This window comes from Bos javanicus, chromosome 6, assembly GCF_032452875.1.
Source record: "Bos javanicus breed banteng chromosome 6, ARS-OSU_banteng_1.0, whole genome shotgun sequence".
NCBI classification, from domain to species: Eukaryota; Metazoa; Chordata; class Mammalia; order Artiodactyla; family Bovidae; genus Bos; species Bos javanicus.
The window spans coordinates 60,969,622-60,985,465 of NC_083873.1; the positions used below are offsets into that span (position 1 = coordinate 60,969,622).

Sequence of the window (15,844 nt, forward strand, 5' to 3'; positions counted from 1 at the left end):
AGCCTACCAGGCTCCTCTGTCCATGGGATTTTCCAGGCAAGAGTACTGGAGTGGGTTGCCATTTCCTTCTGCAGGGGATCTTCCCAACCCTGGGACTGAACCCAGGTCTCCTGCATTGCAGGCAGACACTTTACCATCTGAGCCACCAGTGACTTGTACATGTGACCAAATGGCTTTGGATTTCAATAGTGTAATGGAAGGAAAGCACCATTTTTAAAATGGTGGCTGCTCTGTGGTGTACTCAGAACAGTACCTGGCCCATGCAGATAGTACATATTATGAGGATATTCAGGTCCTGCTGAAAACTTTGAATCACCTCCTACTCTCTCATGCTGCCACACCCATCCAGCAGCGGTTGGTAAAATTCTGGAACTTTCTTTGTTCAGCTCTGGGGGCTAGTTTTATTCTATTTTGTCCCTTGAAGGGGCATCTGATGCTCTGGTCTTGAGGTTGTTATTGTTCAGCCGCTAAGTCACGTCTGACTCTTTGAGACCCCATGGGCTGCAGCATACCAGGCATCCCTGTCCTTCACTGGTCCTGGAGTTTGCTCAAACTCATGTCCATCGAGTCGATGATGCCATCCAACCATTTCGTCCTCTGTCAGCCCTTCCTCCTCCTGCCTTCAGTCTTTCCCAGCATCAGGGTCTCTTCACATCAGGTGGCCAAAGTATTGGAGCTTCAGCTTCAGCATCAATGCCTTCCAATGAATATTTAGGGTTGATTTCCTTTAGGAATAACTGGTTTGGTCTCCTTGCTGTCCAAGGGATTCTCAACAGTCTTCTCCAGCACCACAATTCAAAAGCATCAATTCTTGGAAGCTCTCAGCTTTCTTTACGGTCCAACTCTCTCATCTGTACATGACTACTGGAAAAACCATAGCCTGGACTATATGGACTTTTGTTAGTAAAGTGATGTCTCTGCTTTTCAATATGCTGTCTAGGTTTGTCATAGCTTTCCTTCCAGGAAGCAAGCATCTTTTAATTTCAAGGCTGCAGTCAGCTCCCACAGTGATTTTGGAGCCTAAGAAAATAAAATCTGCCACAGTTTTCACTTTTATCCCATCTATTCACCATGACACGATGGGACTGGAGGCCATAATCTTATTTTTTGATGTTGAGTTTTAAGCCAGCTTTTTCACTCTCCTCTTTTGCCCTCATCAAGAGGCTCTTCAGTTCCTCTTCACTTTCTGCCGTAAGGGTGGTGTCATCGGCTCGCCACTGCTTAGTTGCTCAGTCATGCCCACCTGTTTGTGACCCAATGGACTAGAGCCCGCCAGGCTCCTCTATCCATGGAATTCTCCAGGCAAGAATACTGGAGTGGGTTGCCATGCCCTTCTCCAGGAGATCTTCCCGACCTAGGGATTGAACCTGGGTATGCTGCATTGCAGGCAGATTCTTTACCATCAGAGCCACCAGGGAAGCCCTGCCATCATCTGCATATGTGAAGTTATTGATATTTTTCCTGGAAGTCTTGATTCCAGCTTGAGATTCACCCAGCCCAGCATTTTGCATGATGTACTCTGCATATTAGTTAAATAAGCAGGGTGACAATATACAGCCTTGACATACTCCTTTCCCAATTTTGAACCAGTCCATTGTTCCATGTCCAGTTCTGTTTCTTCTTGACCTGCATACAGGTTTCTCAGGAGGCAGGTAAGCTGGTCTGTTATTCCCATCTCCTTAAGAATTTTCCAGAGTTTGCTGTGATCCACACAGATAAAAGCTTTAGCATAGTCAATGAAACAGAAATAGATTTTCTTCTAGAATTTCCTTGCTTATTCTATGATCCAACCGATGTTGGCAATTTGATCTCTGGTTCCTCTGCCATTTCTAAATTCAGCTTGTATATCTGGAAGCTCTTGGTTCACACACTGTTGAAGGCTAGCTGGTAGGTATTTGAGCATTACTTTGCCAGCATATGGAATAAGCCCAATTGTAGGGTAGCTTGAACATTCTTTGTCATTTCCTTTCTTTGAGATTGGAGTGAAAACTCACCTTTTCTAGACCTCTAGGCCAATTCAGGCCACTGCTGAATTTTCCTAACAGCATCATCTTTTAGGATTTGAAGGAGCTCATTGGGAATTCTATCACCTCCACTAGCTTTGTTCGTAGTAATGCTTCCTAAGGCCCTCTTGACTTCACACTCCAGAATGCCAGACCATCATAGTTATCCGGGTCATTAAGACCTATTTTGTACAGTCTTTCTGTGTAGTCTTGCCATCTCTTCTTAATCTCTTCTGCTTCTGTTAGGTCCTTGCTATTTCTGTCCTTTATTGTGCCCATCTTTGCATGAATGTTCCCTTGGTCTCTCTAATTTTCTTGAAGAGATCTCTAGTCTTTCCCATTCTATTCTTTTCCTCTATTTCTTTGCACTGTTCATTTAAGAAGGCTTTCTTATCTCTCCTTGCTCTTCTCTGGAATTCTGCATTCAGTTGAGTGTGTCTTTCCCTTTCTCCTTTGCCTTTTACTTCTCTTCTTTTCTCAGCTCTTTGTAAGCCCTCCTCAGACAACCACTTTGCCTTCTTGCATTTCTTTTTCTTGGGGATGGTTTTGGTCACTGCCTCCTGTACAATGTTATGAACTTCTGTCCATAGTTCTTCAGGCACTCTGTCTACCAGATCTAATCCCTTGAATCTGTTAATCACCTCCACTGTATAATCATAAGGGATTTAATTTAGGTCATAACTAAATGGTCAAGTGTTTTCTTCTTCCTACTTTCTTCAATTTAAGCCTGAATTTTGCAATAAGGAACTCATGATCTGAGTCACAGTCACCTCCATGTTATGTTTTTGCTGACTGTATAGAGCTTCTCCATTTTTAGCTGCAAAGAATATAATCAATCTGATTTTGATATTGACCATCTGGTGATGTCCATTTGCAGAGTCATCTCTGTGTTGTTGGAAGAGGGTGTGTGCTATGATCAGTGTGGTCTTGAGAAGAGGTTCTTAAAGTCAGAATTTTGCAGAGGGATGGGACACCCTGCTGTCAGTAATTAGCCAGGAACTTCTGGCTTATGTGTGTGCACGTGTACATGTGTGTGCACTTGCCATAAAACCCTTGGCAGCTGATGATGCCCATGAACCCCTCTCAAGATAGCATTTTTAAATGCAAAAAAAAAAAAAAATAGAATGCATAGGATTACCAAAGAAGCCAATTAAAATAAAATTATGAAAATGTATAAGCATGTATGTGTGTCTTCATTAATACATTAAATAACAAAGTTTTAGGTGTTGGTTTAATAATTACCATAATTTCAAATTAATGATGAATGCAAATGACATATTGAGATAGTCTCCAAAAGTCTAATGCAAAATGAAAGTACCTGTGATTTCACTGGTGACAGTCATAGGTACCATTACTGATAATACTGTGGCTTTGTTGCCTACATTCATCATCAAAAAAATGATAAATTTCAGGTAGAGATTAGTGAAAATATAAATGTATTCCTTTCTCATCTTCCTTGAATTCTATCCATGAACCTAAGGTTAAGAACTCCTGAGTTAAGCCAAGACCAGCATGATCCAAAATGTCTACTGTGGTGATGGGGACATGGTCACAGACTATTTTCAGCTAACCTGCCTTTGGCCTGAGGAAGTCACAGGTCTTCACACTGTACTTGCTTTCCAAAAATCAAGGATTCAGGTGGGCTTTTACCACTTTTACCATCCGTCTGTCATGGTGGTGATAAATAAGCCTAGAGGTTGACATTTATTCCTGACATCCATTCTATCCATTGACCAACAATTCCCCAGTTCATCAATATAACTGTTCTTTCCCCTTTCATATGCCATGCCTCTGGCCACTCCTTGCCTTATTTACTTACCAGAAAGGGACTATAAGCTATTCTGCCTTGCAGAAAACATTCTCTCTCCTCCTGGGGATCCTAAAGCCTGCTGCCTTTTAGGCCCTGGACTTCATTCTGAATCTGGTTGGGATTCTCCTCCCAATCCTGCTCCCCCTGATGTCCTTTCTAACTCTCATCTACCCTTTGGAGTCTTTTGCAAGAGGAGATCACCTTCTGGCTCCAGCGGTATAGGACCTTGGGGCTAAAATGAATTCTTCCCCTTGCAGAGCCTGCAAAGGTTCAGGAGGGGCTGAACTCCTGCTGCGCTACTACCAGCTGTGTGACCTGGGCATGTTACCTCACCCCTCTTTGCCTCAGTTTCCTCCTAAGGAAAAAAAATGGAAATAGCACTTTTCCAGTAGGATCGAATATGAGGAGTGAGTGCTTTAAAACTTAAAAGTGCCTGGCATATAATAAGCACTCAATAAATATTAGTAGTTATTACTTGTCAGCCTTTGGCTGATTCTAGGCTGTTAACTGTCACCCTCAGCAAAGTTCTCCAATTCCAATCTTTGCATATTCTCTCGCATTCTGGGCCACTGAATTAAGAGACAGCAGAGAATGCTTTTTAGTCTGCTAAGGCCTGAGCTAGGGAGATCAAGACAGAATCTAGGAGTTACATAATAAAATAATTTTAAAAATAATGCCTAACATTTACTGAAAACTTCCTGCTATGCCAGACACTTATTGGATATCTTATTTAATCCCCCAACAACTTCACAAATCTGTACTATTATTCACACTTCTGATTGAGGAGTCAGACTCAGAGGGATTAATTATTTGCTATCCAAGATCACAGAGTTCCTCAATTCCTGAATTGAGAACCATCTCTATCTACCCAGGGGCCATCTTCCTAAGGACAAGAGGTGGCCATAGAGAAGCATCTGGGTAATAGACAGCTACTTTTTGCTGGTTTATTGGCTCCCCTCTGAAACCACTCTCTGGTTGCCAGTACTTGGCCATGGTGAAGGAGACTTGGCACAGAGGTGGCTGTCTGGCAGTGGTTCACGCAGGTTTTGTGAAGTCACATGTGGTCCCAGAGTTGCCAGGAAAAAGGATGCCTTGATGAGCCAAAATGCAAATTCCTTAGGAGAGGAAAAGTGAGAGTGAGCTTGTTCACACTGTGCATGGCTCCAAGGAAATGACACAATGCAAGAGACACGGTGTCCTGCCACTGGACTCCTTCATATTACAGGAGCATTATTCTGCATTTGATCACAAACTTGCCTCCCAACAGTCTGCTTCTTTGACCAGAGGCAGAGGTGACCCAAAGTAAAAAAGAAGCTGATATCTTAAATACTAAAAGCTGGGTGCCTCCGGACACTTAAAATACAATCTTCTGGGAAACTGGTGCGGAGTAGGGGTGGAGAGATGGAAGCGTGTTCTCCTCGCCATTTTCCAAAGTTTCCCTGGTCCTTGACATACGGTGCTTAAAGCAGGTCAAGGCCAGGAGAAGGGAATTTGGGGAAATTTACCAAGTTTATTCAAAGCTGAAATGGTTTCCAGGACCCTCCCTGGGGTTTCCAAAATATCTTATTTGGTTATTTGTTATTTCTCTTGTTTCCCTATCTCTCTTCTTTCTTCTCTCTGCTGCTTGTTTTCTTCCTCCCTCCTGGTCTTGCCTTCTGCAGAATGCCTGTCCCACTGATCTGCGCATCAGCTCACAGAGGCTCACCTGCTGTCCCTCAATGCCAGAGGAAAGCCAATTTTCCTCTGGCCAAGTCCAGAACTGTGTTACCTGGGTCTTAAATATGGTTTTTGTCAGCATATTTTGGCCCTTCTTTTGGCCTCTCCCAGAACTTCTAAGGTGTATTTACAATCAAAGACTGGGATTTAAGGCGTCTGGCAAATGCTGGCATTTTAGACCATCAAAATTAATGCCACTGTTTATGTAATGATGTCTAGGAGAATTTACTGAAGGTCATTAAGATTCAAATTAAAAAAAAAGGACTATTCAAAAGTCTTTTAGAAAAACTGTTAGAAGTGCAGTAAGACCCAAAGGTTTCAAATTTTTAAGTGAAAGCTGCCTGATCTGATGCAAACCATATTTAGATGCTTGAGGTGAGAGGCCCTGATAAATTCAAACCAGATCAGCTGCTAATCCTCAGAGAAGGCAGACTGTGGCCTCCCATCAAATGTGGGGGAGCTGACTCATCTATTGATAAGGTCCAGCCAGAAAGGTAATTGCCAGAAATCCACACAAGCATCTACTTGAAGAAGGCGGCCCAGCCAAACAGTCCAAAGAGGAGACAAGATTCTATCTGGAATCTGTGATGACGATTATATCCTTCCAAAAGCGAGTCATTGAAGTGTCTACACACAAACAGGCCTGTTTCCAATGTAGTTCTGATTCTAGAAACTTCCCATTTGGATTTATTATACTGTAGTTCAGTTGTTCTCACATTCTCTATAGGGCTTGTAAAATACAGATGGCTGGGTTTCTGATTCTGTAGGTCTCAGATAGGATCTAAGAATTTGTGTATCTGATAAATTCCCAGGTGATGCTGAGTCTGCTGGTCCAGGGACCACGCTTTGGGAACCACTGGTGTAGTTTAATGGACAGGCTCTGGAATCAGATATCCTGGGTTCAAAGACTGGCCCCATCACTCGTAAACTAGGACCACGTGAGCAAGTTAACCTTTCTGTCACCTCAGCTTCCTCACCTGTCTAAAAGAAACTAAGGATAGGAGTTACACCTGCTTCCTGATATTATTTTGAGAGGTAGGTGAGATAACGCATAGAAAACACAATTTGGTACAGGCAAGTGCTCGCTAATTCCAGTTGTTGTAGATTCCCCAAACACACTAACATTGCAGAGCTGCTCTCCCCGCTCACACAAAGACCCTCTGGTATTCCTGGTTGCCAGTGGTTTGGTTTTCAGGGCTTAAGGTGGCTGGGCCACCTGGGGACCACCTGGCCCTCCCCAGATGCCACTGGTCCTGAAGGCGCCTGCGCAGTGCGCTTTCAAGTCCTTCTCAAAGTTGAGAATCAGAATCCTGCTTAGCCCTGCCTTCTCTGCTACCAGAGTCCGCAGAATATCAGTCCAGGCGCTAATCTGAATACTTCTATCAATGCCCTCCTGTTCTGTTGTGCTCTGTGGCTGGGAAAGAAAGAAAAATGGACCAGGAGAATCCTGCCTGCTATCCCAAGCACTAAATTTTATAATGGCTGAATTTAGCCATATGAATTTAGATTCTCCAACCTACCTAGGTTTCCAGAGCTGCAGAGGCTTCTAGATATTTTCTACAATTTCATCTGCCCTCCCTTATCATTATAATATAATTTTAAATTAATTAAACACAAACAAAAATGAATCAAGAAGAAGTCAGAATAGTTCAATTGCTAGACTTGCTTTTTGTTTTTATTATCAACAATCAAGTTAATGGTACACTCTTGGAAAACTATATGCACATGTAGAAATATTTCCCTTTTAAATAGAAGCATTCATTATAACACATATAAATAAATTTGAAAATCTGAAACATAACTTATGACGCTTATGTTCACAAACATAGTCCAACAAGAAGAAAAAAGAAATCAGACAGACATGCACCTGATAACAAAAATATATACCATTGGCTGAACCGTGGTCTCTCTAAACACAAAGGAATTGAACCCGTGAGAACCTTATTATTCAATAAAGACACACCATAGAGACTACAAGAAGAGAAAAACATTATACGGTCACATAGAGGAGACGGGCTGTACTGATATTAACACGATACAATTGAGTCACAGAACACAGTTGTAGAAAGACACCAAAAAAGTTAAAGCCTCAACATTCAACTAATATCTATAGTTTGTGCCTTTTAAAATAAAATTTAAAAAATAAACAAAAAATCCCAACAGAGATGTCTAAACTGCGCGAAGAATGGAATCATCAATATACAGTCCATCCACCATACAGGATGTGAGTCCATTTCGGATCAAACAGAAATGCAGAGACACTTCTGCAAACTTGTGTGCGCCTCTTTTCCTTGCTGGGTAGATTTCTCTGCAGCCAGCTGAGTGGACTGCAATTGACTCCAATCCAAAGCAGTGCCAAAAAGTTCAGTAAAAGCTGGTGGAAGAAAATGCCGGCGGGGGTGTCAGGAGAGAAAAAAAGGGAAGAGTTGAAAGATACGTGACAAAGTTTGCGGAGTTCGCGGATGAAAAGGCATTTCATGGATAGGGCATCTTTCAGGGCCGAGAGGCTGCAGAGACTCAGGAGGAGAACTGGAACGCTGAGGGGTTCAGATGCGCAGTTGGCGGGATGGTGTTTGACGAGGTTGGGGCAGGCAAGCGGGCGCGAGGCAGTCACCTTGGCCGCGGGAACAGTCTGCACGAGTCGTCACCGCAGCGGCCCGAACCCAAGGACAAGAGGGGAAACGGGTCGACTGGAAGGCCTTCCTACTCTCCCTGAAGAGGAGCCCCAGGGGAGTCAGTGCTGTCCAGAGAGTGCGGATGAATTTAGGAATTCCGGAGACAGAGCCCTCAGATGGGGCCAGCTGCCGCTTCCCTCTTCCCCCTTGTATTCTTTCCCTTGGATTTTAAAGCCTTTCGGTTTTTTTGTTTTTGTTTTAATTGTCACTGCCTCCCTGTTTCGTTCTTTTTTTAATTTGGGGGAATTCTGTTCACTTTTCTCTTTCCCTAAGCAAGTCACTGAGTTGGTTGTGGCCTCCCAGCCGTCTTTCTCCCTGTCACCTGCTCGGGCCACAGACACACACTCCCCGAGACGGACACACACCGACACGCAGACATAGCCCCCTGAGATTCCACCCACCTCCCCGAGTCCAAGCCGCGTCGCTCACACCTCCCGGGCAGCAAGCGGGGCCCCCTGGTCCGTGCGCGCAGCCCCGAGGCAGGTGCGAAGCCAGGGAGGTGTTTCGTTTTGTTTGGGGGTGAAGGAAGGGAGTAGGAGTGGGCTTGAAATGGGGGCGACGCCGTTTTCTCTTTATTTTTATCGAGATTACTTTAGGCTCTCAAAGGAAAAGCCACGGCAGCAGCGACAATAGCCTTGGGCCTACCCAGCTCACCCACTCGCCCGCGGGGACCCGGCTCTCCCGCCGCCGCCGCCGCTGCAGATCCCAGATCAGAACATACTGCTCTTCACTAAGGCGGCTTTGGCACCGTTGGGTCTTTGGAGCGAAGACAGGACGCTGGCGAAGGGACCCCCGAGCGAATCCGGGATGGAGGTGATGGGGCCGGGGCCCGGAGCCCAGCCTTGTCCAGGGCCCCCGGCCGCAGCCAGGCCTCCGGCCGCTGCCGCCGCCGCCGCCGCTGCTGCCGCCGCCGCTGCCGCTGCCGCCGCCGCCGCACCGCTCTTGCCCGGCTCGCCTCCGGGACCCCCTGGTCCCGCCGCCCCCGGGGCTCCGGCGGGGCTGGGCCCGCCGCCGCCGCCGCCGCCACTCGCCCCGCAGCTGGGAGTGGGGTTGGGGTTGGGGCCCGGGCCCCCAGTGCTGTCCGGATCGGTGCTCTTGGCCTCTTTGCTCTCGTCGTCCCGGGAAGAGTCAGACTTCTTTCCTGAAGAGCCGTTCTTGGCCGCGGCCGCTGCCGCCGCTGCCGCGCGCTCTTGCTTGCGGAACTTGGCGCGGCGGTTCTGGAACCACACCTGGCCCGAGAAGAGAAGACAGACAGTGAAACAGGGGGAAAAAGAAGAAAAGAAAAGCAGTTAAGGCAGCCCACGTTCCATTCTAGATTGTTTTAAACTGCACGCGCCGTGGATACTCCCGCGCACATCCAGCCCACTGAAGCTGTCCCTCTGGTTGACTGGTGCATCTTTCGAGAAACTCTTAGGACCACTTGGGCACTTCCTGGAAATAGTAGCTTGTAGGAGGGGTAAAGAGGATGCACGTCCGCGAAAGGCCCTATAATAGAAGCCCTTATTTTGATGGTACCTTATTTTGGCAAAGTACCCTTCCTCAGTCTACTTTCTGAGCCATCCCAAATTCGCCATCACCTCTAGGCCTCAGGTCTCAAGTTAAACTTTGATTGGTAGACAGGTGAGGGGGTCTCTGGGTTTGGTGCCTGCTGTCCATCCTGGCCTTTGAGCCTGGAGGTGCTAACGTGGCGGGGGCGGAGGTAGGTTCACCAGGAGAGGCACCACGGCCGGCTCTTGGGTGCACCTGCGTCCCTGAAAGGTTAGAGTAAGGCGCGGATCTTAAACTATATGGAATCCCAGTCCCTTTGCGGATCTTCTGCAATCACAGTTCACAGGAAAATTTATACCTATGCGCCAACAGCTCTCCGTTAAAAGCTCTTGAGTTTGGAGGTATTTGGGGGGAAGGGGGCGGAATACTTATAATACGGAGCCAAGCCTGCATTCCTCCCCCAAGGCACTTCCTACCCCCCGAAATGCCTCTCCCATAGCTCCTGAATGCCGGTACAGCCCTAGATGGGGTGAGAAACACTTTGACGCCGTGAATTTATAGCCAAGAACGCGCTCCCTAGCCCTTCCTCGCGCACACAGACCCTCCGAACTTGGCCTCTCGGAGGAGGCCCGGGAACGCAAGCCTTCAGTAGGATCGCCCACACTCCCGCACTGCACCCCTGCCCCGCGCGGTGCTGCAGAGCCGGGTGGGTTTCCGGGAGCGCGTACCTGGACTCGCGCCTCGGTGAGGTCGATCTTCAGCGCTAGCTCCTCCCGGGTGTAGATGTCAGGGTAATGCGTCTCCGCGAAGACCCTCTCCAGCTCTTTGAGCTGCGCACTCGTGAAAGTGGTGCGGATGCGCCGCTGCTTGCGCTTCTCGTTGAGGCCGCCGTGGTCCGTGAAGAGTTTGTAAGGAACTGGAGGACACCAGAGGGGACAGAGTATAAGCAAAAAGGTCTGGAATGTGCGGACCCTGGAGTCGGAATGTGGGGACTCCAAGGTCAGGTGGCACTGGAGCCGCCGCCGACACCGGGGCGGGAGAGTGGCCGAGAGGAGCTGGCGAGATGACCCGAACAAATTAGTTATACACCGAAACAGGGGCACAAACTCCAGGCTTAGGTGGGGTCCCTCCGCGCACAAGCGGCCTTTGGGTGGGTTGCCATAGAGCGCTGGAGACGGCTGAGGTCCGGGGACGGGGAAATACTGTGATGAGGGAAAGCTAGAGAGCAAAAAGTTCCGAAAACATCCATCGGAATACTAGGAAGCCAGGGATGAAGTTACCAAACACTCCCACTGTGGAAACTTTTTAATTCTCAAAAGTTGACCCGGCCCAAAAGTTGGGGGAAAGCGCTGCAAAATAATAATAATAATAATAATGAATTAAAGAAATCATCAGAAAAATGACCAGCAAAGAGGTGTGAGCCGCTGTCGGTTCTTTAAAAAAGAGAGAGAGACACTGCCAGTAATGAGCTTTACTCTTTGTTATTTAATTATTTTCTAAGCTTTACGTCTCATCGCAAAGTAAATAAATTATGCCTATCATTTTGGCAGCTTAAGATAATTTTGTTGGCGGTTCGGGTGTGACTAGGATAGTGTAACCCTGTAAGTGAATTACCCCTCCCTGCAATCGCTTCTAACGTGATAAATTCTTTCATTTGTGTAAGCAAATTTCGTTTGGTAAATACTAAACACATTTCCATTTTCAAATGCAATCAAGGCTTCCTATATACAAGCGGAAAGGCAGCTTCCTCCGCGGAGAAAGCTGGCGGTCCTTACCTGCGGCGTACGGACTGCTCTGGTGGTCCCTGAGGGTGCCCAGGCTGCAGGATCCCGGCGTGAGGGACGGGCAGCCGGACGTGGCCCCAAAAGTGGTCCTTATCGGGTTATACTGGAAGCCACTGGCCTGGCTGCAGGAACTGAAGTCAGCATAGGCTGAAGCCAAGCTCGAGGTGTCCATCCCGGCCATACAGGACTCGTAGGCAGAGGAATTGAGGTAAGAATATTCCATTTTATACATTGAAAAGGCTCTGGATGGCTCAGCCAAGTGGAAAAATGAAATAAAAGATGGGTATGGAGAAGGTGGCTGGAGTGGGGAGATGTGCACAGCTCAACGCCTGCCTCCAAACTGGCCTCCTTACTACCAGCAGAGCCTAGTTTTATGAAAAAGCCTCCTATGAGATGCCTTGTCTGAGGTCTCTAGAGCATATAGTCCTCATAATAAACTTGGCTCTTTCCACTTGGACAATAGCAAAGCGGTTGGTCTTATTGCTGGCGCTTTTTACATGACAATAACTCATCCGTCTATTGGGCTGGCACTGGGGAACTGAGCTGTCCAACCTCCCTATCATTGATTCCTGCATCTCTAATTAGAATTTAATACCACACCATTACGCACTGAGCCCCTGATCCTCCCTTCTAACCAGCTCCCTGCCCTTTAATTCAATCACACTACTTGGAAATAATGAAAGTTGGGTGACGATTCTCCCTGATCCAATTTCCCCGAGCTTTTAAGCCTTTTTAACTGATCATATACCTTAGGCATAAATTGAGATAGTGTGTGTGTTTTCCCCCTTCCTTCTCCCTCTCTCTGTCTCTCTTTCTCAGTTAGGGAGAAGAAACCTTGATGTCATAGAAAACCTGTTTTGTAAGAGCGTTACACGCTCAATTTAACAACAAGTCTACCCCCTGAAGTGCATGAAATGTTATAAAAGACTGGGACATTGGCAAGACTCAGGCGCCCTGTAACATAGAGTAAGTGGGCCAAGGGGGTTTCTGTGAACGCTAAGTGGATTTCTTTAAAATACACCTGGTAAAGGGGGGGAAAGCATCTTATAAATTGCATTTCTTGTCGCGGTTTAATGTGCTTTTCTAGAGACTCTGCTTACACAGCCATTTAAAAAACAAAAGAACATCCGAGTAAAGCTCTTGAATGTGAAACATCTGGATTCTCAACTGATGGCTTCTTTGCGCTCACTTCTGGGTGTTTCTGCAGTAGTGTGAGGTTTGCATTTTGCTGGTCTGTGTTGTTGTTGGTTTTCATTACGCTGTGTAACTGGCAAGTGGGCATGAAGTGTCCCCAAATGTGCCTCCTCTTCCATCCCTCTTGGGTCTTCTCCCTCTGCCTCTTCCCCCCTCCCCATCTCCACTTTTTTCAGGTGCCCACAATTCCATAGAGACCGGAAGCTTCCAAAAAATGATTGCTATCTGCTTGGCCTTTAGGTTTGCCGATTGCAGTGAACGAAATCCTTGCTCTTAAAATGCCCAGGCTCCAGGTCGGGGACTTTTCTTGTCCAGCTCCCCAGGCTCTTGGGTGCTGGCAGCGAGGCACAGACAAAGAAATGAGCCATGATTTGTGGACCTCGGTGGCCCCATGATTTAAGTGGAGGGTAATTTTCATTTGGTTTGTTAGGCTCTAGCAGAATAAGGGAAACTATTTCATTAAATCCTTCCTCTTGGTGGACAAGAGGAGGAATGCTTAGTTGAATCGCCGTGTGGTGTAAACAAACCCTGGATATTTTATATGAATTAAATGTGTAGATAATTAGTTTTATTGCATTCATTACCCCCTTTATGTGCTCTGTAACAAGTCAGTAATTAAAGTAACAAACTCATAAAGTCTTTATAGGGGCATTTAGGCGTTCAGTGTTTGCCAAACTAAGTGGTTTAATTCGATGCTAGTGCCGGGGAGTGGATGGGCGCCCGCTCTCCACTGCCACTGTGTTTTATTGCGCACTAAACTGCAGCGGACGCCGTAATGGATTAAACAGGGACAGCGGTCCCCCAGCCTCCTGCTTCTCCGCTGGGTGAGTTTCAGGCTGGTTTCAGGTGATGGCGCGTCCTCTGGACGTGAGGAATCACTAAAGTCTCTCGAGAGTGCAGGCAGCGGGACCCGCCGAGTAGCCTGGTGATAGTTTTATGGGGAGGGCTGATAGTTTTATTGCAGTTGTATGTTGTACAATGCGTATTTGATAAAGAAGGGTCCTTGGTGACCACTGTGCACTTTTTTGTGCACGGAGGTGAAATGAAAATAAATGTGTACAAGGTTTTACTGCGGCGGGAAACAAATTGCAATGCTCTAAATGGTTTTCCTTTATGGTCACCAGACAAGAGGAGAAAAGAGATGCAAACATCTGTCTCCAGTCCCCTAAACCTAAAGGCCAGCAAAGACGGATGCGAATCCAAGTGTTATTACAGTGGGGATTTGTCTTTATTTATCCCGCTCTCATGAATATGAATCTACATTTGGACCGGGAGGTGGCTGTGCTCACCCGCCTTTGGACCCTACACACAGACTTTCCCCACCCTAACTTACTAACCCCCTCTCCGAGGCGGGGGATAGGTTGTCAAACACAAGGCTGCAATTGTCCAAGTTTCTCGAGTCCCTTGGACTTCTCAGGGGAGCTTCCTGGCACTCCCAACGCCACACCGCCGCCCCGGGCCCACGCTCTGGGGGTGCGGATGCGGGGAGCGCAGACCTGCGTGGCACCCAGCTAGCCCGCTTATATGGGGTTTTAAGCACTTCTGTGGATGAAAGTGACATGAGGCGTCCGTGAGGGGATACTTTTTGGCTCCAAAGTCCACGTTTGGCAATAACCAGGCTCACATCCGTCTTGGCACCCGGGCCTGGGTGCACTCGGGGTTTTGTCTCCGCTGGCTCTAGTGCGCGCGCGCTCAGAGCAGGGAGCTCCAGCCGAGACCCACGCCGCCGCTTCGCGCCCGGGCCCGGCCCTACGCCTGACCCGAAAGCCCGGCAATTCCTCGGTCCTAATTTGCAGACAGCCCCAGGCCCCACTGGGGGCCGAGGCAAACCGCGATCCTGGTGTGCGAGGAGCTGGGAGGAGCAGGGTTGTTTCGGCGGCTTTGGAGAATGACTCTTCGGCGAAAACGTAGAACTCTGGGATCTAGTCGGTGCCTGGAAGCAGTTCCTGGGCGCCGCGGATGTTGGCGTGGGAAGAGCGGTGTGCAGCTCGGGAGAGCTGGGTGTTGACGAGGAGTCGGAGGGTGACCCGGGAGGAAGCCGAGGAGCGGGAGGGGAGGACCCTGCCAAGGGACGAGGGCGAGGGCGAGGGACGTGCGAGGCCGCGGGGGGCGCGCAAGGGAGCCGCGGAGGGCCAGGCCCAGCCGCTGCCAAAGCAGGGCACGGGCTCGCGCTCCACGCGGCCCCACGGCCCGCCCCGGGTCCGGTCACTCCCCGCCCTGAGGTTCGAGGCTCCCACCGGCCTCGACTCCCCGCCTCTTCCGACCCACCGCGCCAGCCCTCTCCCAGGTGCGGGGCCCAGCCCCGGCCTCTCTCCGGGCGCCCCCTGGTGCCCGCCTCGCCGGGTAGGGAAGCTGTGCGCCTCCTCTTTACCCCAGGAGACCTTTCTGCGCCAGCACCGCACGGTCCGGTGAACAAACGCGCTTGACTTCATTTTCCCCTTTGTAGGCCTTGTAGGTTTATTTTGTTTAGTGTCGCCGTCCCTCTCTTCACCCCACCCCCACCATCCCTGGCCCATCGTCCCCTCTCCGGGTCTTTTGTGGCCCGGGGGCCCTGCTTCTGCTCCGAAGATGAAAGGCATTCGGGGCTGGGCCAGGCCAGAGCCCCAGCCCCAGCGCCCTGTTTTGTTCGAGTTGTGCTTTCTACACGCGAGCTCTTCCCTAAAAGTTGTACCAAATGGTTAATTTAATTATTCCAACTATAGACCAACTGCTTCAGCAGCCTCCACCACGCGTCTGGGAGGAAAAAAGAAACCATCTATAAGAAATAATCTAATAAAAGTGAAGTGTAGAAAAACCCCTCCTGATTTTCAACCGGCACAAATAGAATTAGAGCTTCAGCATCCTTTTCCCAAACAGACCTTTTGTCCAGATCACAACTTCAGCCAACCAGCAATGTGTACAGTGCCCGCTATTTATTTCAATAGAGGCGGTGGGTAGCGAGATAGATTGATAGATAAATGGCCACATGGATAGATGGATGGTTTGATCCATCTTCCTCTGACTTCTCTTTCTTAATATGTGTACACGGTTGATTTTTTTTTCCCCTGCTGATTTTCTGAATCAATAATGGAAAGGCAATGCTATGTGGTAAAAGGGGGGAGAAAGGCTATTTAAAGCACAAAAAAGGGAAGAGACTACGAGCATATATACCATGAGAAAAAAATGTTTACATGC

General features: G+C 48.1%; 1 protein-coding gene across 1 annotated transcript; it reads right to left on the reverse strand.

The window, feature by feature from the left end:
* Window positions 1-7,177: 7,177 nt before the first annotated feature.
* Window positions 7,178-12,185, reverse strand: PHOX2B (paired like homeobox 2B). Its single transcript, XM_061420024.1, has 3 exons — window positions 11,468-12,185; window positions 10,421-10,608; window positions 7,178-9,433 (listed from the first exon to the last, which is right to left on the reverse strand). The coding sequence occupies exons 1-3, from the start codon at window positions 11,706-11,708 to the stop codon at window positions 8,915-8,917; spliced, it is 948 nt and encodes a 315-aa protein (XP_061276008.1). The 5' UTR covers window positions 11,709-12,185; the 3' UTR covers window positions 7,178-8,914.
* Between the last annotated feature and the right edge of the window lie 3,659 nt (window positions 12,186-15,844).